At 41.3% G+C, this 25437-nt stretch overlaps 1 protein-coding gene across 1 annotated transcript in view; it reads left to right on the top strand.

Moving 5' to 3' along the window:
- LOC116692422 (vacuolar protein sorting-associated protein 13C) overlaps positions 1-25252 on the top strand; it is a 29137-nt gene extending 3885 nt beyond the window's left edge. Inside the window, exons 3-10 of the mRNA XM_032520710.1 lie at positions 8812-8854; positions 14473-14568; positions 14871-14972; positions 15293-15355; positions 20807-20881; positions 22746-22855; positions 23877-23936; positions 25247-25252. Coding sequence (XP_032376601.1) covers positions 8812-8854; positions 14473-14568; positions 14871-14972; positions 15293-15355; positions 20807-20881; positions 22746-22855; positions 23877-23936; positions 25247-25252 — 555 coding nt within the window. The remainder of the gene's footprint in view (positions 1-8811; positions 8855-14472; positions 14569-14870; positions 14973-15292; positions 15356-20806; positions 20882-22745; positions 22856-23876; positions 23937-25246) is intronic.
- The last annotated feature ends 185 nt before the right edge of the window (positions 25253-25437 follow it).

Raw genomic sequence — 25437 nt, forward strand, 5'->3', positions numbered from 1 at the left:
AATTTTCAGTTCTTCAGGTATTTTGGGAATGTTAAGGTTATCAAAAAACACGGAGTTGGTCTCAGTCGATGGCAGATGTTCAGAGCAATATAGTTTTTCATAGAAATTTCTAAACGCTTTATTAATTTCCATTGGGTTAATAGTTATATTACCATTTCCATCCTCAATACTAGTAATTGCTCTTTCTGATTCCTGTTGTTTTATTCGCCAAGCAAGCAGCCTGCCTGGTTTCTCTCCCTGATCGTAAAATTGTTGCTTTAATCTTAATAAATTGGTTGCTGCTATTTCATGAGTTATTTCATTATATTGGGTCCTTAACAATAGTAATTCTTTTAAAACATTATCGGTATTTTGGCCTCCTTGTAAACTCTTTTCCTCTAGTAAACTAATTTTGACTTCAAGGGCTTTAGTTTCTCCTTTGTTTTTCTGCTCGTATAACTTATAATTTGTCCTCGTATAAAGGCCTTAAAGGCTTCCCATCTAATTGTAGCTGACGTTTGGGTGGTGTTTTGTTCAAAATAGTAATCAATCTGTTTCCCTAAGAACTCAAGAAATCTTTTGTCTTGCATCCAGTGTATCTGAAATCTCCATTTAGTACGATTATGAACAAGTTTTGGTTCAACATATGTCAAAGATACAAGAGCGTGATCTGATATTAGAATACTACTGTATTGACAGTTTCTGATGCAGGAAATTAGTTCAGCTGATATCAAAAAGTAGTCTATTCTTGAGTATCCTTTAGAAGTGCTCGACCAACATGAGTATTCCCTTTTTAGTGGGTTCTGAGCCCTCCATATATCCACCAGGTTAAGTTCCTTTATAAAGTGTTGTAAAGTTTTCCTAGACCTTATATGAGTGTTGTCTGTACCAGACGACCGGTCCTTAGTGGGCTGCAAAACACAATTGAAGTCACCTGCCACTATGTGTCTTCCAGGCATTGTGGAGATTCTCAAAAATAAGTCACTATAAAAATTTGCATTATCATCATTAGGTCCATACACATTAACCAGATTAACCTGAGTTGACAGAATCTTTCCCTGTACAATCAAAAATCGACCGTTGGGGTCTTCTATGCGCAAAGGAATGGACTTATGTATCAAGGTGATGACTCCTCTGGAATTAGAGGAGTAAGCTGAAGATAGTACCTGTCCTGGCCATCTCCGTTTAATTTTGATTGTCTCGTGATCTAGCATGTGTGTTTCCTGTAGGAATACAATTTTGGCTCTTAGCTGTTTAATTCTACCTACTACTTGTTTTATTTTAATAAGTTTACGTAGGCCTCTACAATTCCAAGAGACAAATTCAACCAAAACATCTATCATTTGTTATAGTATAGTGGTTAACCTTGAAAGGGGCCAATAACCTTAGTGCAAGCACAGCAATAAAAACTATGAAAGGGTACAATTTTGAATTTAACCAAAACAAAATAGAAGAGAGCGACTCACCCAAAACCCAAGCCTGACACACTAGAACATTCAGGCTCCCCCAAACCCCTACATAACTTCCCTCCATTATCAGCAATAGGTCCACACTATACTGAGGAACTATTCACTTGTAAACCAAATCTCAGCCCAACTGCTTATCTATATACAAAAGTATCCAGATAGATTATTGTAACTATCCACGTGAGACAGATTGTGCGCCATATAACATACGCGTAGCTTTCATCACTTATTTGGAAAGTAACTAGTTGCATTTCAAACGGAAAACACAATAGAAAAAATGAAACCGAGTTTAAAACCGGGCCTATTAAAACTTTACACTTGTACCTTAAGAGAATCAAGTCTGTAAGTAGTACAATGCCTAGTTTCCAACGAAAGTAAGCCCTACACACCTCTTAGTGTAATATGAATTCTCATTAGGACGTAGCTACTCAGTCTAGCCTTCCTCAGTCACCGGCTCCAGCTCAACGATGTACTTGTTCACGTCCGCTGGTGTGTTGAAGACGACCGCACGGTCATCGACGGTCAGCAGGAGCCGTGCAGGATATATGATCCGGTGTTTGTCCAGTCCGTGTTCCCGCAGCCGCCTCCTCACGCCGTCGTACTTTCTCTGTTGCTTATACACCTCCGCTGGCAGGTCAGGAAGAAATCTTATTTTATTGTTTTGGTACGTCACCTCTTTCCGTATCCGTGCAGCTCTCCAAATATTTTCTCTGTCCTTGTAGTTTAAACACTTGACGATGACGGTTCTCGGATACCTGGTGGAACTTTGGCTCGCTGTTATCCGATGCGCTCTCTCCAAAACCGGTGGCGCTATCTTCAAAGTATCCGCTATCCATTTTTCCATAAAGGAGCAGGTGTCATTGCCTTCTACTTTCTCGGGTATGCCCAGTACACGCAGGTTATTACGTCTACTTCTCCCTTCTAAATCGTTGACTTTGTCAGTGAGATTTTTGGTCTTACTCTCAAGGTTTTCGATTGTTTCTTTCAGGGTTTGTATATTGTCTTCTGCCGTAGATATCCGCGTTTCGGCCTCCATGATACGCCCGCTGCAGTTTTTGACGTCTGTTTGGACATTCCTTATTTCCGTCAGTACACCGTCAATTTTTATGTTAAAGTCTTGTTTGAATGAGTTTATGGCAAGCATGATGTCCTTTGGTGAAGGATTATCCAAGTTTATGGCTTGTACGGTGACCGCAGAGGCAGCCGCGGGTGCCTGCTTCGATGAGCACGATTCCTCTTCAGCTAGCTCCTGGCATATCTCTTGGCCGTCATGCTCGGAATTTTCCATCATCTTCTTCTCCTTAGCCGTTTTTTTTGGCATGTTTGAAGTAGTTTACTCTTGCGGTTGCAATTGTGTCTCTTTATATATCCTCACTCTGGAGTAAAATGCAGGATTTCTTAAAAAACAATTGAGCACGAGGAAAACGCGTCTGCTCACCGTGCCGCCATAACCGGAAGTCTCGAGTCGTCATGGTTACCATACCGGGGTCATTACACCCGGGGTAACCCAGTATTATCATTCTGTTAACCTCCTGGTGTCTTCTTGACAATAATTCAATTCAATTCAATTTTATTTATAGTATCAATTCATAACAAGAATTATCTCAAGACACTTTACAGATAGACCACACTCCAGAATTTACAAGGACCCAACAGTTCTAGTAGTTTCCTCCAGAGCAGCAACAGGGCCACAGTGGCGAGGAAAAACTTCCTTTTAGGCAGAAACCTCCGTCAGACCCAGGCTCTTGGTAGGCGGTGTCTGACGGGCCGGTTGGGGTTAATGAAGAGTGGCAATAACAAAAATAGAAAAAATTAGTAGTTTGTAGCAGTTCTTTGTGGTAGTTCATGGCATAGCAGGACGCTGTGCAGCATTACAAGGCACAGCAGGACGTAGCAGGACGTAGCAGGACGTAGCAGGACGTAGCAGGACGTAGCAGGACGTAGCAGGACACAGCAGGGCACCACAGTGTAGCAGTTGAACATGGCATCACAGAACGTGTAGCGGAACCATGGCAATAGCTGCTACCCTGATTTCGGAGCCTCTCTGATGCAAGGGAACATGCTGGGGAAAAAAGAACATAAGGACTCCCCAGAGCTAGGTTAGTAGCTAGGTTAGTAACTAGGTTAGTAACTAGGTTAGTAACTAGGTTAGTAACAAGCATTTCTGGGACATGGATGCACATAAATGAAAAGATGGAAAGATAGAGGAGAGAGGAGCTCAGTGTATCAAAATAAGTCCCCAGCTGTCTAAAACTATTACAACAAAACCAAGAGAGACAAGGTAAAGAGAGCTCCAGCCCGGCCGGGCCAGAACTCTCCCCAACCGGATCGGGCTGTATGCCAAGTCTCCCTTTAGTTATATTATATGATAGATAAATCTGAAAACAATGTGACTAACTACTACTCCCTAACAATATTCGATTCTATGCCCTAACTATAAGCTTTATCAAAAAGGAAAGTCTTAAGCCTACTCTTAAATGTGGAGACGGTGTCTGCCTCCCGGACCCAAACTGGAACCTGGTTCCATAGGAGAGGGGCTGATAGCTGAACGCTCTGGCTCCTGTTCTATTTTTAGAGACTCTAGGAACCACCAGTAACCCTGCATTCTGGAGCGTAGTTCTCTCCCAGGGTTGTAAGGTACTATAAGCTCTTTAAGATAAGATGGAGCCTGACCATGAAGAGCTTTGTAGGTGAGAAGAAGGATTTTAAATTCTATTCTAAATTTTACAGGAAGCCAATGCAGAGAAGCTAAAACAGGAGAAACGTGATCTCTTTTCCTGGTTCCTGTCAGAACACGTGCCGCAGCATTCTGGATCAGCTGTAGAGTCTTTATGGATTTTTTCGAGCAGCCTGATAACAGAGAATTGCAGTAATCCAACCTAGAAGTAACAAATGCATGGACTAATTTTTCTGCATCATTTTTAGACAGGATATTCCTGATTTTTGCAATATTACGTAGGTGAAAAAAGGCGATCCTTGAAATTTGCTTTAAATGGGAATTAAAGGACATGTCCTGATCAAAGATGACTCCAAGATTCTTCACTGTGGTGCTGGAGGCCAGGGTGGTGCTGGGGGCCAGGGTGGTGCTGGAGGCCAGGGTGGTGCTGGAGGCCAGGGTGGTGCTGGGGGCCAGGGTGGTGCTGGGGGCCAGGGTGATGCTGGTGGCCAGGGTGGTGCTGGGGGCCAGGGTGATGCTGGAGGCCAGGGTGGTGCTGGAGGCCAGGGTGATGCCATCCAGAGTAACTATATCTTTGGATAGTGCGTCACGAAGGTGCTTGGGTCCGAGAGCAATAACTTCAGTTTTATCGGAGTTTAACATTAGAAAATTACAGGTCATCCAGGTTTTAATATCCTGAAGGCACGTTTGAAGTTTAGCTAACTGATTAGTTTCATCCATCTTGATTGATAGATATAACTGAGTATCATCTGCATAACAATGAAAGTTTATGGAGTGTTTCCTAATAATACTGCCTAAAGGAAGCATATATAAAGTGAACAGGATTGGACCGAGCACAGATCCTTGTGGGACTCCATGACTAACGTTGGCGTGCACAGAGGATTCATCGTTAACATTAACAAACTGAGATGGATCTGATAAATAAGACTTAAACCAGCTTAGAGCAGTCCCTTTAATGCCAATTAAATGTTCCAATCTCTGTAATAAGATATGATGGTCAATGGTATCAAATGCAGCGCTAAGATCTAATAACACAAGTACAGAGATAAGTCCTTTGTCTGAAGCAATTAGGAGGTCATTAGTAATTTTCACAAGTGCTGTCTCTGTGCTATGATGAACTCTAAATCCTGACTGAAAATCCTCAAATAAGCTGTTGCTATGCAGAAAGTCGCACAGCTGTTTGGCGACTGCTTTCTCAAGAATCTTAGAGAGAAATGGAAGGTTAGATATAGGTCTATAGTTGGCTAAAACATCTGGATCAAGGTTGGATATAGGTCTATAGTTGGCTAAAACATCTGGATCAGGGTTGGATATAGGTCTATAGTTGGCTAAAACATCTGGATCAAGGTTGGATATAGGTCTATAGTTGGCTAAAACATCTGGATCAAGGTTTGGCTTTTTCAGAAGAGGTTTAATTACAGCTACTTTAAAGTGCTGTGGTACATAGCCTGTTAATAAAGACAAATTGATTATATTCAGTAGTGAAGTGTTGACTAATGGTAAAACTTCTTTAAGTAGCCTAGTCGGGATGGGGTCTAAGAGGCAGGTTGATGGTTTAGATGAAGCCTAGTCGGGATGGGATCTAAGAGGCAGGTTGATGGCTTAGATGAAGAAATAATTGAATTAAATTGATAAAGATCAAGTGAAGCAAAGCAGTCAAAACATGTATCTGGTTTTACAGCTGTTTCTAAGGTTCCTGAGTTTAGAGATAAGTCAGTGCCAGTTAAAGGCAGGTCTTGGTGAATTTTGCTTCTAATAGTTATAATTTTATCATTGAAGAACCTCATAAAGTCGTTACTACTAAGAGCTCTGGGAATACTTGGCTCAGTAGAGCTGTGACCTTCTGTTAGCCTGGCTACAGTACTGAAAAGAAACCTGGGGTTGTTCCTATTTTCCTCTATCAATGACGAGTAGTACGCTGCTCTGGCATTACGGAGGGCCTTCCTATACGTTTAAGACTATCTTGCCAGGTTAAACGAGAATTTTCCAGTTTGGTGGAGCGCCAGATCTTCTCAAGTTTCCGCGATATTTGCTTTAATTTGCGAGTTTCAGTGTTATACCATGGAGCTAACCTTCTTTGTTTTATTATCTTCTTTTTTAGAGGGGCAACAGAGTCTAGAGTCATTCGTAGCGAGCCTGCTGCACTATCAACAAAATGATGGATTTGGGAGGGACTAATAGCATAGGAGTCCTCCGTTACTTTGGGACTTGGTAATGAATTAAATGCTAACGGAATCGCATCCTTAAATTTAGCTCCAGCACTATCAGGTAGACATCTTGTATAGGAGGTTTGGCCTAACAGCGTGTAGTTCAGCAGTATAACTCAAAAGTTATCAAACAGTGGTCAGATAGGAAGGATTCTGTGGGAACACTATTAAATGTTCAATTTCAACACCATACACCAGAACAAGATGGGGGGGGGGTTAAAACGGTGAGTCGGTTTATGTACACTTTGAGAGAAGCCAATAGAATCTAATAGAGAGATAAACGAAGTGCTAAGGCTATAATAGAATCTAATAGAGAGATAAACGCAGTACTAAGACTATAATAGAATCTAATAGAGATAAACGCAGTACTAAGGCTATAATAGAATCTAATAGAGAGATAAACGCAGTACTAAGACTATAATAGAATCTAATAGAGAGATAAACGAAGTACTAAGACTATAATAGAATCTAATAGAGAGATAAACGCAGTACTAAGACTATAATAGAATCTAATAGAGAGATAAACGCAGTACTAAGACTATAATAGAATCTAATAGAGATAAACGCAGTACTAAGGCTATAATAGAATCTAATAGAGAGATAAACGCAGTACTAAGGCTATCATTCTCATCGTCCACATGAATATTAAAATCCCCTACAATAATAACTTTGTCCGTTTTTAGCACTAAGTTCGATAGAAACTCTGCAAATTCGGATAAAAATTCAGAGTATGGACCAGGTGCTCGGTACACTATAACAAATAGAACTGGTTCAGAGTCTGGACCAGGTGCTCGGTACACTATAACAAATAGAACTGGTTCAGAGTCTGGACCAGGTGCTCGGTACACTATAACAAATAGAACTGGTTCAGAGTCTGGACCAGGTGCTCGGTACACTATAACAAATAGAACTGGTTCAGAGTCTGGACCAGGTGCTCGGTACACTATAACAAATAGAACTGGTTCAGAGTCTGGACCAGGTGCTCGGTACACTATAACAAATAGAACTGGTTCAGAGTCTGGACCAGGTGCTCGGTACACTATAACAAATAGAACTGGTTCAGAGTCTGGACCAGGTGCTCGGTACACTATAACAAATAGAACTGGTTCAGAGTCTGGACCAGGTGCTCGGTACACTATAACAAATAGAACTGGTTCAGAGTCTGGACCAGGGTCTCGGTACACTATAACAAATAGAACTGGTTGCATTGATTTCCAACTTGGGTGTGAGAGACTAAGAACAAGACTTTCTAATGAGTTATAATTTAGTTTAGGTTTAGAGCTGATTAGTAGACTAGAATCAAAGATAGCTGCAACTCCACCTCCTCGGCCTGCGCCTCGAGGAATGTGAGTATTAATATGACTGGGGGGGTGGATTCATTTAGACTAACATATTCTCCATTACTCAGCCAGGTTTCAGTAAGACAAAATAAATCAATATCAGAATCTGATATCAATTCATTTACTAGTACACCTTTAGAAGAGAGAGATCTGATGTTTAAGAGTCCACATTTAATTCTCCTATTCTTTTGAACTATTGCACTTGTGGTTTTAATTGTTATGAGGTTTTCATGCACAGCTCCTCTTCTGTTTACCTTTGATTTAAATAATTTTAATGGTCGGGGGGCAGACACCGTCACTATGGGGTTTTACTAGGTAACACCTGGAATAAAGGAGCAGAGAAGTGTGTTAGACTGGGACTCTGCCTCCTGGTCCCAACTATGGATTGTCAAGGATTAGGTCCACCAATACACTTGTCAATGTTTCTAGAAATGAGAGCTGCTCCAGCCCAAGTGGGATGAATGCCGTCTCTCCGAATCAGATCAGGTCTTCCCCAGAAAGACTGCCAGTGATCCACAAAGCCCACATCATGATCTGGACACCACCTCGATAGCCAGCGGCGAAATGACGACATGCGGCTATACGTGTCATCGCTGGTTAGATTTGGCAGGGGTCCAGAGAAAACTACGGTGTCCCACATTGACTTCGCGTATGTACACACCGATTCAACATTAATCTTAGTAACCTCCGATTGCCGTAACCGGGAGTCATTAACGCCAACGTGAATAACAATCTTGCTGTATTTACGATCATCCTTAGCCAGCAGTTTAAGATAAGACTCAACGTCGCCCGCTCTAGCCCCCGGGATGCACTTAACTACGGCTGCCGGCTTCGCTAACTTCACGTTTCTCAGAATGGAGCTGCCGATAACCAGAGTTGGTTTCTCAGCGGGGGGGTTGCTGAGTGGGGAAAACCTGTTAGAAACGCTAACAGGCTGGTGGCGGTCCGACGCCTTGGAAAGCTTATAACAACGATCAAAGGTTCTTCATTTGAAAATGACTCAGAAAAACAGAAATGTCCAGGTCGGGAAGACAACACGAAGGTTAACCGCCCCCCCCCACCCCCCCTCAGATCCCCCCCCCCAGATCCCCCCCCCCCAACCCAAGGAAGGAGCTGTCTGTAAATGTTGTTTTGTGTTGCAGAGCGACTTCGATGTCCCCTTTAAAGTGAAGGCGGGACAGATCGGTGAGTATGAAATATGAGCAGGAGACGAGTGCTGTGTTCAGGACAGCGTCGCTCAGCAGAATCTTTTATTTGCAGATATGCAAAAATACTTGTAATTCTCCAGATTTCTTTTATACATCAGCATAAACACAAAGTTCAGAACAAAACAAAATACCATAGCTAGTTAGCTTTCAAATGAAACGATTACAATTCCCAATTTGAACATGTCCTAACACATTTAAGCTCACTCAGTCGTAGAACTGAGCTAGCATTCAGCTAACAGGAAGTCCCGTTAAACAGACAGCGTCTTTAGGCGGTTCCCTGTCTGAACCTCAACTATTAAACTATTATATTAAACTAAGAAGACCCTTTCTACCGCTAACGGCTGTCGTTACCGTACCACCGCTTGAGCTGAAGACAAACGTATAAATCACATTACAACATTCATTCAACACAGGCTGCTTTCTCACCACAAATATGTCTTTAAAAGACAACCTAGACACAAACATTTAAATCTTATTTCACTCTTTTGGTCTCAACAGAAAGTTCACTGCCGGCGCCATCTTGTAGCCGCCGCGATAGTACGGCCCACGACACTTAGCTACTGGTACACAACCAAATAAACCGTGTTATCTTCCCTCCAGCAGACCAGTCGGAGGTTACAGTTGTATCTGTGTACCATGTCTGCAGAAGTATACAGGTAAAGCTTCACCAACCTGTGGAACAGGAGCAGATCTTAGCAGGAGACGAGAGCTCTGCAGAGCCGAGCCCAGCGCCACGCTGCCCCCTGCTGGCAGACGGCTGCTCCACAGAGCCCTGGACCAAAGGACCAATCATACGCTTCTACCAAATACTACATCTAAACATACACTGATATCAAATACAACATCTAATCATACGCTTCTACCAAATACTACATCTAAACATACGCTTCTACCAAATACTACATCTAAACATATGCTTCTACCAAATACTACATCTAAACATACGCTTCTACCAAATACTACATCTAAACATACGCTTCTACCAAATACTACATCTAAACATACGCTTCTACCAAATACTACATCTAAACATACACTGATATCAAATACAACATCTAAACATACGCTTCTACCAAATACTACATCTAAACATACGCTTCTACCAAATACTACATCTAAACATACGCTTCTACCAAATACTACATCTAAACATACACTGATATCAAATACAACATCTAAACATACGCTTCTACCAAATACTACATCTAAACATACGCTTCTACCAAATACTACATCTAAACATACACTTCTACCAAATACTACATCTAAACATACGCTTCTACCAAATACTACATCTAAACATACGCTGATATCAAATACTACATCTAAACATACACTGATATCAAATACAACATCTAAACATATGCTTCTACCAAATACAACATCTAAACATACGCTTCTACCAAATACTACATCTAAACATACGCTTCTACCAAATACTACATCTAAACATACGCTTCTACCAAATACTACATCTAAACATACGCTTCTACCAAATACAACATCTAAACATACGCTTCTACCAAATACTACATCTAAACATACGCTGATATCAAATACTACATCTAAACATACGCTTCTACCAAATACTACATCTAAACATACGCTTCTACCAAATACTACATCTAAACATACGCTTCTACCAAATACAACATCTAAACATACGCTTCTACCAAATACTACATCTAAACATACGCTTCTACCAAATACTACATCTAAACATACGCTTCTACCAAATACTACATCTAAACATACGCTTCTACCAAATACAACATCTAAACATACGCTTCTACCAAATACTACATCTAAACATACGCTTCTACCAATACTACATCTAAACATACGCTTCTACCAAATACTACATCTAAACATACGCTTCTACCAAATACTACATCTAAACATACGCTGATATCAAATACTACATCTAAACATACGCTTCTACCAAATACTACATCTAAACATACGCTTCTATCAAATACTACATCTAAACATACGCTTCTACCAAATACTACATCTAAACATACGCTTCTACCAAATACAACATCTAAACATACGCTTCTACCAAATACTACATCTAAACATACGCTTCTACCAAATACTACATCTAAACATACGCTTCTACCAAATACTACATCTAAACATACACTTCTACCAAATACTACATCTAAACATATGCTTCTATCAAATACTACATCTAAACATACGCTTCTACCAAATACTACATCTAAACATACGCTTCTACCAAATACTACATCTAAACATACGCTTCTACCAAATACTACATCTAAACATACGCTTCTACCAAATACAACATCTAAACATACGCTTCTACCAAATACTACATCTAAACATACGCTTCTACCAAATACTACATCTAAATATACGCTTCTACCAAATACTACATCTAAACATACGCTTCTACCAAATACTACATCTAAACATACGCTTCTACCAAATACTACATCTAAACATACGCTGATATCAAATACTACATCTAAACATACGCTTCTACCAAATACTACATCTAAACATACGCTTCTACCAAATACTACATCTAAACATACGCTGATATCAAATACTACATCTAAACATACGCTTCTATCAAATACAACATCTAAACATACGCTTCTACCAAATACAACATCTAAACATACGCTGATATCAAATACTACATCTAAACATACGCTTCTACCAAATACTACATCTAAACATACGCTGATATCAAATACTACATCTAAACATACGCTGATATCAAATACTACATCTAAACATACGCTTCTATCAAATACTACATCTAAACATACGCTGATATCAAATACTACATCTAAACATACACTTCTACCAAATACTACATCTAAACATACACTTCTACCAAATACTACATCTAAACATACGCTGATATCAAATACTACATCTAAACATACGCTTCTACCAAATACTACATCTAAACATACGCTTCTACCAAATACTACATCTAAACATATGCTTCTATCAAATACTACATCTAAACATACGCTTCTATCAAATACTACATCTAAACATACGCTTCTATCAAATACTACATCTAAACATACGCTGATATCAAATACTACATCTAAACATACGCTTCTACCAAATACAACATCTAAACATACGCTTCTACCAAATACTACATCTAAACATACGCTTCTATCAAATACTACATCTAAACATACGCTGATATCAAATACTACATCTAAACATACGCTTCTACCAAATACAACATCTAAACATACGCTTCTACCAAATACTACATCTAAACATACGCTGATATCAAATACTACATCTAAACATACGCTGATATCAAATACTACATCTAAACATACGCTTCTACCAAATACTACATCTAAACATACACTTCTATCAAATACTACATCTAAACATACGCTGATATCAAATACTACATCTAAACATACGCTTCTACCAAATACTACATCTAAACATACGCTTCTATCAAATACTACATCTAAACATACGCTTCTACCAAATACTACATCTAAACATACGCTGATATCAAATACTACATCTAAACATACGCTTCTACCAAATACAACATCTAAACATACGCTGATATCAAATACTACATCTAAACATACGCTGATATCAAATACTACATCTAAACATACGCTGATATCAAATACTACATCTAAACATACGCTTCTACCAAATACTACATCTAAACATACGCTTCTACCAAATACTACATCTAAACATACGCTTCTACCAAATACTACATCTAAACATACGCTTCTACCAAATACTACATCTAAACATACGCTTCTACCAAATACTACATCTAAACATACGCTTCTACCAAATACTACATCTAAACATACGCTTCTACCAAATACAACATCTAAACATACACTTCTACCAAATACTACATCTAAACATACGCTTCTACCAAATACTACATCTAAACATACGCTTCTACCAAATACTACATCTAAACATACGCTTCTACCAAATACTACATCTAAACATACGCTTCTACCAAATACTACATCTAAACATACGCTTCTACCAAATACTACATCTAAACATACGCTTCTACCAAATACTACATCTAAACATACGCTTCTACCAAATACAACATCTAAACATACGCTGATATCAAATACTACATCTAAACATACACTTCTACCAAATACTACATCTAAACATACACTGATATCAAATACTACATCTAAACATACACTTCTACCAAATACTACATCTAAACATACGCTTCTACCAAATACTACATCTAAACATACACTGATATCAAATACTACATCTAAACATACACTTCTACCAAATACTACATCTAAACATACACTGATATCAAATACTACATCTAAACATACACTTCTACCAAATACTACATCTAAACATACGCTGATATCAAATACTACATCTAAACATACGCTGATATCAAATACTACATCTAAACATACGCTTCTACCAAATACTACATCTAAACATACGCTGATATCAAATACTACATCTAAACATACGCTTCTACCAAATACAACATCTAAACATACGCTTCTACCAAATACTACATCTAAACATACGCTGATATCAAATACTACATCTAAACATACACTTCTACCAAATACTACATCTAAACATACGCTGATATCAAATACTACATCTAAACATACACTTCTACCAAATACTACATCTAAACATACGCTTCTACCAAATACTACATCTAAACATACACTGATATCAAATACTACATCTAAACATACACTTCTACCAAATACTACATCTAAACATACACTGATATCAAATACTACATCTAAACATACACTTCTACCAAATACTACATCTAAACATACGCTGATATCAAATACTACATCTAAACATACGCTGATATCAAATACTACATCTAAACATACGCTTCTACCAAATACTACATCTAAACATACGCTGATATCAAATACTACATCTAAACATACGCTTCTATCAAATACTACATCTAAACATACGCTTCTACCAAATACAACATCTAAACATACGCTTCTACCAAATACTACATCTAAACATACGCTGATATCAAATACTACATCTAAACATACACTTCTACCAAATACTACATCTAAACATACGCTGATATCAAATACTACATCTAAACATACGCTTCTACCAAATACTACATCTAAACATACGCTGATATCAAATACTACATCTAAACATACGCTTCTACCAAATACTACATCTAAACATACGCTGATATCAAATGCTTCTCTCTCATTTCAACAATAACCGAAGATATTATATACATATACATTTCGTGTGCGTCACATTAGCGCACACCATGTCACTGTTAGCTGTCATGAGTTTTCTGTTATTGTTTGTAATGAGAAACTTTATTATTATTAATAATTTATCAATTTATTATTCCATGGATTTCACTAATTTGAGGATGACATTATGTCGTAACCTGTTTAAATCTGAGCGCGGGACTCCCATCGGGAGGGACCGCGATAATATCTGTCGGCCGGCTCTAGCACGTAGCACTCAAACCTCCATCCTGACGCCAGGGTGCTTGTTGCTACGGAGACGGCGTCTGACTTGATCTGTTTCCAGGGAAACTGACGCTGAAGATCCCCTGGAAGAACCTGTACAACGACGCCGTGGTCGCCACGCTGGAGGGGCTGCACCTGCTGGTCGTCCCCGGAGCCAGTGAGTCCTCTGTATAACATGTAGTAACATGTAGTAACATGTAGTAACATGTAGTAACTGTGTAATAACATGTAGTAACTGTATAATAATATGTAGTAACATGTAGTAACATGCAGTTTATTTGTGTGTTGGAGGCTAGCTAGGGACTCTGTTAATCCTCTGTAGTTGACGGTATAATAACAATAATAAATATTCATCCATCCAGAGCTCCTTCACAATAAAAGCCTCTCTGTCCTGTATCTCCTTCACAATAAAAGCCTCTCTGTCCGGGGGAGTCTGAAGAGTTTTGTGTGTCTTTGCAGCGATGAAGTACGATGCAGCGAAGGAGGAGCGCTACCAGCAGGAGGCCAAGCAGAGGGAGCTGCAGCGCATCGAGGAGGCGCTGCAGACGGCCGCACGCAGAGGTGAGACAGCTCTCTGATTGGACGTCTGCAGGGCCCTGTGGGTGTGTCTGATTGGACGTCTGCAGGGCCCTGTGGGTGTGTCTGATTGGACGTCTGCAGGGCCCTGTGGGTGTGTCTGATTGGACGTCTGCAGGGCCGTGTGGGTGTGTCTGATTGGACGTCTGTAGGGCCGTGTGGGTGTGTCTGATTGGACGTCTGTAGGGCCCTGTGGGTGTGTCTGATTGGACGTCTGTAGGGCCGTGTGGGTGTGTGATTGGACGATGAATAAATGAATGAATGAATTAACTGCTGTGTGTTGTTCATGCTGCGTTTGCTGTCAGCGTCTCAGTCTGGAGATCTGCTGTTCAGCCTGGAGAGGGTTGTTTACAAGGAGGCTCCCAACGGTAACACACACACACACACACACACACACACACACACACACAGACACACACACACGGACACAGACACACACACACGGACACGGACAGACAGATGGACATATGCATGCCTGAAGATTATTATTAGGGGTCCAAGCCCGAGGATGCGTGCACCGCAGTAATCGCAAGGCGATACGCGGTTCACACAGCAGGGCTGTGGAACCCTGTTGTTTTCGCTAGGTTTCTTCTTCTTCTTCTTCTTATTCTTCTTCATTATTCTTCTCCGCATAAAAGTGGTGCTGCAGCCTAAACCGTACATGGTGGCGATGCGCCATTTTCAGAACTGGTCCGAAAGTCCGCAAAGACCTCAGCCAAAAAAATTGACCCACTTCCACCACTAGGTGGCGCTATACCAGGACAAAACACGTTTGGCCCTATAACTCGCAAACCGTACATCGGAAATTTAAAAACCTTACATCCACGCGTTCCCTGGATCCTACTGAATCTCGTGATATAGGCCACGCCCATTTCCGCCTAGACTTTTATGCGTGAAAAATCGCGATTTATCAAAAACCAACTTTTTCTAACTCCTCCGAGACCGTGCACTGGATCTGCACGAAACTTGGCACATAGCATCTCCAGACCCACCTGACACAAAGTTGCATAAAGATTATCTATAGGATAAACATTGCGCGTTACGCGCAAACAAAGTTTCGTAGCTAGCTATGAAAACAGTTCCGTTGCCATATCTCGGCCAAAATAAATGCTATAAAAGCGAAACTTTAGAATATTACTTGCTATGACCCCCTGAGGCTCTGAAACAAATTTCACGAACATTGGCCGCTAGGGGGCGCCACAAATACAAAAAAGTGTGTTTTTCATGAACAAACTTTGCCATATCTCGGCCAAAATACGTGGTATCAACACCAAACTTGGGGTGATTGTTTGGCATGCCGCACGGAGGTTTCATACTAAAATTGGGAACGATGGGCCATTAGGGGGCGCTACAAATACAAAAAAAGTGTATTTCTCATGAACCGCTCCTCTGAATTTTACAAAATTTGACGGATACCATCTAGGCCCGCTCCCGGGGCGGTCCTCGCAGCGGGGCGGTGATTGGTGTGTTCCCCGGGTCGCTGGGGACGACTGGCGCGGGGAGGCTTGGACCCCGTTGAAACTGCGTGCAGTTCTAGTTATTACAATCTTATAAATATAATATGATATTTACTGATAATGACTTTCATCATTAAATATGAGGACCACTTATCTGTACATGTCAAACCTCGTGCAACTGTCCCAAAGCTCGTGTCCTTTTAAAGGTTTACGTAGGAGAATCAGTCCTCGTGAACGTGCTGGCATCCCCCCCGAGCCCTTCTGTAAACTCTTTTCTGATAAGGGTCCAGGATCCGGTTTTAGGAACTGTATAGGGCTAAGGGGGGGGGGGGGGGGGCTGCAGTAAGGAACTGTATAGGGCCAAGGGGGGGTTACGATACATTTCCACAGGCTACCTTTGACAAGGAAACCGGACCTCAACTCATGGCTAGCTGCCTTAAAGCTGGCTAGCCCCCCAGAGGACAGAGGTAGCTATGGTTACCTGTTGTCAGCATCCTATCAGAGGACAGAGGTAGCTATGGTTACCTGTTGTCAGCATCCTATCAGAGGACAGAGAGGGCTGGGTGTAACGTTGTCGTCACACAGACACAACACGAACATCTTCACTTACAAAAATAAAGCCCAACGTGTCAGCTTCATAGTGTTCAACAAAACAGACGGATAGTAGCTATATATATATATAAATATATATATGTATATATATATATATATATATATATATATATATATATATATATATGTATATATATATATACACACACAGGTAAAAGCCAGTAAATTAGAATATTTTGAAAAACTTGATTTATTTCAGTAATTGCATTTAAAAGGTGTAACTTGTACATTATATTTATTCATTGCACACAGACTGATGCATTCAAATGTTTATTTCATTTAATTTTGATGATTTGAAGTGGCAACAAATGAAAACCCAAAATTCCGTGTGTCACAAAATTAGAATATTAAGGCTAATACAAAAAAGGGAGTTTTTAGAAATGTTGGCCAACTGAAAAGTATGAAAATGAAAAATATGAGCATGTACAATACTCAATACTTGGTTGGAGCTCCTTCTGCCTCAATGTCTGCATTAATGCGGCGTGGCATGGAGTCCATGAGTTTCTGGCCCTGCTCAGGTGTTGTGAGAGCCCAGGTTGCTCTGATAGTGGCCTTCAGCTCTTCTGCGTTTTTGGGTCTGGCATTCTGCATCTTCCTTTTCACAATACCCCACAGATGTTCTACGGGGCTGAGGTCAGGGGAGTTGGCTGGCCAATTTAGAACAGAAATACCATGGTCCGTAAACCAGGCACGGGTGTGCAGGCGCCAAGTCCTGTTGGAACCTGAAGTCTCCATCTCCATAGAGCAGGTCAGCAGCAGGAAGCATGAAGGGCTCTAAAACTTGCTGGTAGACGGCTGCGTTGACCCTGGATCTCAGGAAACAGAGTGGACCGACACCAGCAGATGACATGGCACCCCAAACCATCACTGATGGTGGAAACTTTACACTAGGCTTCAGGCAACGTGGATCCTGTGCCTCCCCTGTCTTCCTCCAGACTCTGGGACCTCGATTTCCAAAGGAAATGCAAAATTTGCTTTCGTCAGAGAACGTGACTTTGGAGCACTCAGCAGCAGTCCAGCTCTTTTTTTCCTTAGCCCAGGTGAGACGCTTTTCGCGCTGTTTCTTGGTCAACAGTGGCTTGACACGAGGTATGCGGCAGTTGAAACCCATGTCTTTCAAGCGTCTCTTGGTGGTGGATCTTGAAGCACTGACTCCAGCAGCTGTCCACTCCTTGTGAATCTCCCCCACATTTTTGAATGTTTTTTTTCACAATCTTGACTAGGGCGCGGTGATCCCTATCGCTTGTACACTTTTTCCTTCCCTTTGCCTCTCTATTAATGTGTTTGGACTCAGAGCTCTGAGAACAGCCAGCCTCTTCAGCCATAACCTTTTGTGTCTGTCCCTCCTTGTGCAATGTGTCGATGGTCGCCTTCTGGACAGCTGTCACATCTGAAGTCTTGCCCATGTTTGTGTGGGCTTCAGAACTGGACTGAGAGACCATTTAAAGCCCTTTGCAGGTGTTTTGAGTTAATCAGCTGATTAGTTTGTGGCACCAGGTGTCTTCAAAATTTAACCCTTACACAATATTCTAATTTTGTGACACACGGAATTTTGGGTTTTCATTTGTTGCCACTTCAAATCATCAAAATTAAATGAAATAAACATTTGAATGCATCAGTCTGTGTGCAATGAATAAATATAATGTACAAGTTACACCTTTTAAATGCAATTACTGAAATAAATCAAGTTTTTCAAAATATTCTAATTTACTGGCTTTGTTTATGTATGTGTATGTATGTGTGTATATATGTATATGTATGTGTATATATGTATGTGTGTATTTATATATATATATATATATATATATATATACATATATGTATGTATGTATATATGTGTATGTATAATGTATATGTATGTATGTATATATATATGTATGTATATATATGTGTATGTATATATGTATAGATATGTATGTATATATATGTGTATGTATATATGTATATATGTATGTATATATATGTATGATATGTATATATATATGTATGTATATTATATATATGTATGTATATATGTATGTATGTATATATGTATATATATGTATGTATATATATGTATGTATGTATGTATGTATATATATGTATGTATGTATGTATGTATATATATGTATATATGTATGTATATGTGTATCTGTATATATATGTATGTAAATATATGTATATGTATGTATGTGTAGTGTATATATATATGTATATGTATGTATGTGTATGTATGTATATATGTATATATGTATGAATATATATGTATGATGTATGTATATATATATGTATATGTATGTATGTGTATATATGTATGTATGTATATATGTATATATATGTATGAATATATGTATATATATGTATGAATATATATGTATGTATGTATGTATGTATATATGTATGTATGTATATATGTATGTATATATGTATAATTGTCATATTCAACAAGTTATCAACGTTTAATTTTTTCAGTTCAGTTCATCATAATAATAATAATTCCAGTCTGGTTTTAGATCTGGTCCCAGCACAGAAACTGCTCTTTTAAAAGTTTTTAATGATCTTTTAATTTCTGATTCCGGTAGCTCTGCTGGGCTTTTAGATTTGACCACAAGGTTTTATTGTCAAGACTCGAGTCCTGTAAGGGCTCTGAAGTGGTTCCAGTCAGATCTGACAGACAGGTCTTTTTCTGTAAACCTTGGGCCTTTTTACTCAAATAAAGCCCCGTTTGACAGCGGGGTGCCCCAAGGCTCAGTTTTAGGCCCAGTCTTCTTCTCGCTGGATATGTTGCCCCGGGGATCAATCTTCCTAAAACACAACATTTCCTTTCACTGCTTTGCAGATGACGTCCAGATTAACCTGTGAATACCAAAACTCACTCAGTTGAAGCTCTGAGGAAATGCCTACATGACGTAAAAGACTGGATGTTACTGAATTTTTTAAACTTAAATGATAAAAAAACTGAATTTGTAACTTGAGCCTTACCTGCCCCACAGCCACCTGGAGACAGGTGTGCAGGCCCTGGTCACAGATCACCTGGACTACTGGAACTCCCTGTACTCTGGCCTTGATCAGTCTTCGGTTCACCGATTACAGATAGTCCAGAATGCGGCTGCAGGCCCCCCCCCCCCCCCCCCCCCCATCCATTTCCATCCATTCTAAACTATTACTCTTATTGTTTGTTTTTAAATCTCTTAATGGGCCGACGCCATCATATTTATCTGATATGCTGGTTTTGTACGCTCCAGTCAGAGCACTCAGGTCCCGGACCAGGTGCTGTTAGAGTGTCCCAGAACCAGACTGAGACCCAGAAGGACAGACCTGTCCCAGTAGCAGGTCCTAAGCTCTGGATCTCTCTCCCTCTCAACATTAGAGCAGCGTCCTCTACTCTAGGATATATATTCTCTCTTTCTGCTATTCTATCCATCTTATCTCTCTGACATGTCATTGTTATTGATCTGAGTTTTTATCTGTTGTTAACTGTCTTTTTGTTTTTGGCATAGTCTGATTTTGATGTGTTTCTCTGGTTATTTATTATGCTTTTATGTTATGTTATTTATATTTGTGCAGCACTTTGGGGCAGTAGCGACTGTTTGTAAATGTGCTTTAGAAGTAAACTTTGACCTTGACCATGACCTTCAGTCTGAACTGTACTCAGGTGTACTTCTCTACCCCTGAACATGAATTGTAAATGTGATTCTGCTTCCTGCTTCCTGTCTGTGTGTGTGGGCTTCCTGTCTCTAACCGCCGTCTCTCTCTTTAACGCTGCCAAAGTCTCCAAAGGAAGTAAAAAACACAAAAAGCCTAAAAAAGGCTTGAAGAAGCTGAAACGCCATGACAACAAAGCAGGTAAGGGTGGCCGGGTTGGCCCAGTGGGCGGAGCAGGCGCACCTTTACGTAGAGGTTTATGCTCGACCAGAGGTCCAGGGTTCCAGTCCGACCTGAGACGATTCCTGCATGTCTTCCCCCGCCCCCCCGCCCGCCCCCCCCAGCTCTCGTTAAAAGCAGAAAAGACCAAAAGTTATCGCCACGTTACTAAATAAGTTTCCTTCCACGTGTCAATCAAATTATCTGCAGTTCAGTAAAAAACCTCCTGAGAATAAATCTGGTGAAAGTGTGTTTACAGCCAATAAGAAGCTGTGGTGATGACATCACCATCACACGGCTTTACAGCCAATAAGAAGCTGTGTAATGTGCTGTATTTCTATATCTTTTCCAGTCTTAACAACTGCTCAAAGCGCTTTTACATCTACAGGAAACATTCACCATCACACACATTCATACACTGTGGCCGGGGCTGCCGTACAAGGTGCCACCTGCTCATCAGGTAAACATTCACACACATTCACACTCCGATGCAGCACCGGGGGCAACTCGGGGTTCAGTGTCTTGCCCAAGGACACTTCGACAATGACTGCAGGGGCGGGGATCGAACCACCAACCTTCCGATTGGCAGGCAACCACTCTACCACTGAGCCACAGCCTGTGGTGATGACATCACCATCACACGGCTTTACAGCCAGTAAGAAGCTGTGGTGATGACATCACATGCTGCTTTAGGGTCAGACGGGGACATCTGATTGGTTGGAGACATTTTAAGGTGTTTCATTCATTTACACTGAATCACACAACAGACGTCTACCGTCACATGATCACTATGGGACAACATCACATGATCACTATGGGACAACATCACATGATCACTATGGGACAACATCACATGATCACTATGGGACAACATCACATGATCACTATGGGACAACATCACATGATCACTATGGGACCGGCTCCATAGAGCTCATGTCCCAGCTGATAGACATATCGAGCTATAATAAGAAAACAACAATGCTATCAACACGTCGCTATGACGATGCAGATGCAACGTGTCTTTTATTGTCCCCCCGGCACCGCTGCAAGACTCTTTTTTTGAGACATGTCTCTCTGTCTGAGCGTCTTCCATTGTCTCCCAGGACGTCCCACGGCTTGTCCTAACCTTTGTCGCCCATTTCCTTTACGAGTTCCTGATAAATTAAATCCAGAAAGTCTCTCGTCTTCTCGTCCGTCCTCTTCCGTCTGTCTTTGTTGCCCCCCCCCCCCCCCCCCATGTGTGAGAAAGAGAGGACATACTCGCACTGTTGCTGCTCTGGAGGAGACTACTAGAACTGTTGGGTCCTTGTAAATTCTGGAGTGTGGTCTATCTGTAAAGTGTCTTGAGATAACTCTTGTTATGAATTGATACTATAAATAAAATGTAATTGAATTGAATACTGGGGGACATTAACTACAACTTCTTCTTCTTCTGCGTTTTGTGGAGGGTAGCAACCATAAAATGACCTAAAAGTTAATAACTCATAATTTATTCAGCGTTCTTCACATAAGAAGAAAATCCTCAAGATCAAATCTGATGAGACGGATTTCCTTTGATATTCATCAGATTAACTGTTTCCAGAAAGCATTTCTCATTTAATATGAACTCAGATAAAACGTGATGATGGACCCGTGTTGGTCCTTCTCCTCCCTAACCAACATACTCTAATACGCCTGCTTCATCTTTCTCTCTTTTCGCTGGCCTTTCTGTTATGTGCATACATAATTATGTATGTTCATTATCTTTAATTTAAAAAGAAAAGTGTGTGTATGTATATATATATATATGTGTACATACTGTATGTGTGTGTATTATATAATAATGTGTAATATGTGTGTATTTCAGAGAAGCCAGCGGAGGAGAAGAAGGACACGTTTGTGGAGAAATTGGCGACTCAGGTGATCAAGAACCTGCAGGTGAAGATCAGCAGCATCCACCTGCGCTACGAGGACGACGTGAGTATGACGCTACTGGGGTAGGGGTAGGGTTCAGGGGTAGGGGTCGGGTCCACCGCCGGGGTAGGGTCCACCGCCGGGGTAGGGGTAGGGTCCAGGGGTAGGGGTCAGGTCCCCCGCCGGGGTAGGGGTCGGGTCCACCGCCGGGGTAGGGTCCACCGCCGGGTAGGGGTAGGGTCCAGGGGTAGGGGTCGGGTCCACCGCCGGGGTCGGGTCCACCGCCGGGGTCGGGTCCACCGCCGGGGTAGGGTCCACCGCCGGGGTAGGGGTAGGGTCCAGGGGTAGGGGTCGGGTCGACCGCCGGGGTAGGGGTCGGGTCCACCGCCGGGGTAGGGGTCCACCACCGCGTTAGGGGTCGGGTCCAGGGGTAGGGTCCACCGCCGGGTTAGGGGTCGGGTCCAGGGGTAGGGGTCGGGTCCACCGCCTGGGTAGGGGTAGGGTCCACCGCCGGGTTAGGGGTCGGGTCCACCGCCGGGTTAGGGTCCACTGTCAGCTTAAGGTCCACCGCCACAGTAGGGGTAGGGTCCACCGCCAGGTTAGGGTTGGGGTCCACCGCCGGGTTAGGGTTGGGGTCCACCGCCGGGTTAGGGTCCACATGAGGACAACATGAAGGCAACATGAGGACGATATGAGGACAACATGAGGACGACATGAGGACGACATGAGGACGACATGAGGACGACATGAGGTTTAAAGTACGACATTTGGAAATGGCCAAAATCACACTAATTTTGACCTTTGAATTCAAAATGGCGGACCACCTGTTGGGTTTAGGGTGTGGCTCTAATGGAGTGTTATGTCCGTCCTACCATGCTACACATGTGGACCAGGTTTTGTGAGTCCACGTTAAACGTACAGCAGGGGATAAGGCCTTTTTAAACTTGCAGGGGGCGCTAGCGAGCCATGTTTTTGCCCATTCCCGAAACCCTTAAAACACGTAAACGTTCACCAGACCCGATGCTGGTGCAGGAAGGACAGGAAGTGATGCGTTCAGCAGGTAAACTGTGTGTTTGTGTTTCAGATTTTAGACCCACAGCGCCCCCTATCTATAGGAGTCACACTGTCAGAGCTCAGTCTGCAGGTAACACACACACACACACACACACACACACATACAGTAGACACACACACACACACTGTGTTGTGTGTTTTCAGACTGACTGTTGTTGTGTGTTTGTTGTTGTGTGTTTTCAGACTGACTGTTGTGTATTAGTTGTTGTGTGTTTTCAGACTGACTGTTGTTGTGTATTTGTTGTTGTGTGTTTTCAGACTGACTGTTGTTGTGTATTTGTTGTTGTGTGTTTTCAGACTGACTGACTGTTGTGTATTTGTTGTTGTGTGTCTTCAGACTGACTGTTGTGTATTTGTTGTTGTGTGTCTTCAGACTGACTGTTGTGTATGTGTTGTTGTGTGTCTTCAGACTGACTGTTGTGTATGTGTTGTTGTGTGTCTTCAGACTGACTGTTGTGTATGTGTTGTTGTGTGTCTTCAGACTGACTGTTGTGTATGTGTTGTTGTGTGTCTTCAGACTGACTGTTGTGTATGTGTTGTTGTGTGTCTTCAGACTGACTGTTGTGTATGTGTTGTTGTGTGTCTTCAGACTGACTGTTGTGTATGTGTTGTTGTGTGTCTTCAGACTGACTGTTGTGTATGTGTTGTTGTGTGTCTTCAGACTGACTGTTGTGTATGTGTTGTTGTGTGTCTTCAGACTGACTGTTGTGTATGTGTTGTTGTGTGTCTTCAGACTGACTGTTGTGTATGTGTTGTTGTGTGTCTTCAGACTGACTGTTGTGTATGTGTTGTTGTGTGTCTTCAGACTGACTGTTGTGTATGTGTTGTTGTGTGTCTTCAGACTGACTGTTGTGTATGTGTTGTTGTGTGTCTTCAGACTGACTGTTGTGTATGTGTTGTTGTGTGTCTTCAGACTGACTGTTGTGTATTTGTTGTTGTGTGTCTTCAGACTGACTGTTGTGTATTTGTTGTTGTGTGTCTTCAGACTGACTGTTGTGTATGTGTTGTTGTGTGTCTTCAGACTGACTGTTGTGTATTTGTTGTTGTGTGTCTTCAGACTGACTGTTGTGTATGTGTTGTTGTGTGTCTTCAGACTGACTGTTGTGTATGTGTTGTTGTGTGTCTTCAGACTGACTGTTGTGTATGTGTTGTTGTGTGTCTTCAGACTGACTGTTGTGTATGTGTTGTTGTGTGTCTTCAGACTGACTGTTGTGTATGTGTTGTTGTGTGTCTTCAGACTGACTGTTGTGTATGTGTTGTTGTGTGTCTTCAGACTGACTGTTGTGTATGTGTGGTTGTGTGTCTTCAGACTGACTGTTGTATGTGTTTGTTGGGTGTCTTCAGACTGACTGTTGTGTATGTGTTGTTGTGTGTCTTCAGACCTGACTGTTGTGTATTTGTTGTTGTGTGTCTTCAGACTGACTTTGTGTATTTGTTGTTGTGTGTCTCAGACTGACTGTGGTGTATGTGTTGTTGTGTGTCTTCAGACTGACTGTTTGTGTATTTGTTGTTGTGTGTCTTCAGACTGACTGTTGTGTATGTGTTGTTGTTGTGTCTTCAGACTGACTGTT

The sequence above is a fragment of the Etheostoma spectabile genome, chromosome 1, assembly GCF_008692095.1.
Source record: "Etheostoma spectabile isolate EspeVRDwgs_2016 chromosome 1, UIUC_Espe_1.0, whole genome shotgun sequence".
Classification (NCBI taxonomy): domain Eukaryota; kingdom Metazoa; phylum Chordata; class Actinopteri; order Perciformes; family Percidae; genus Etheostoma; species Etheostoma spectabile.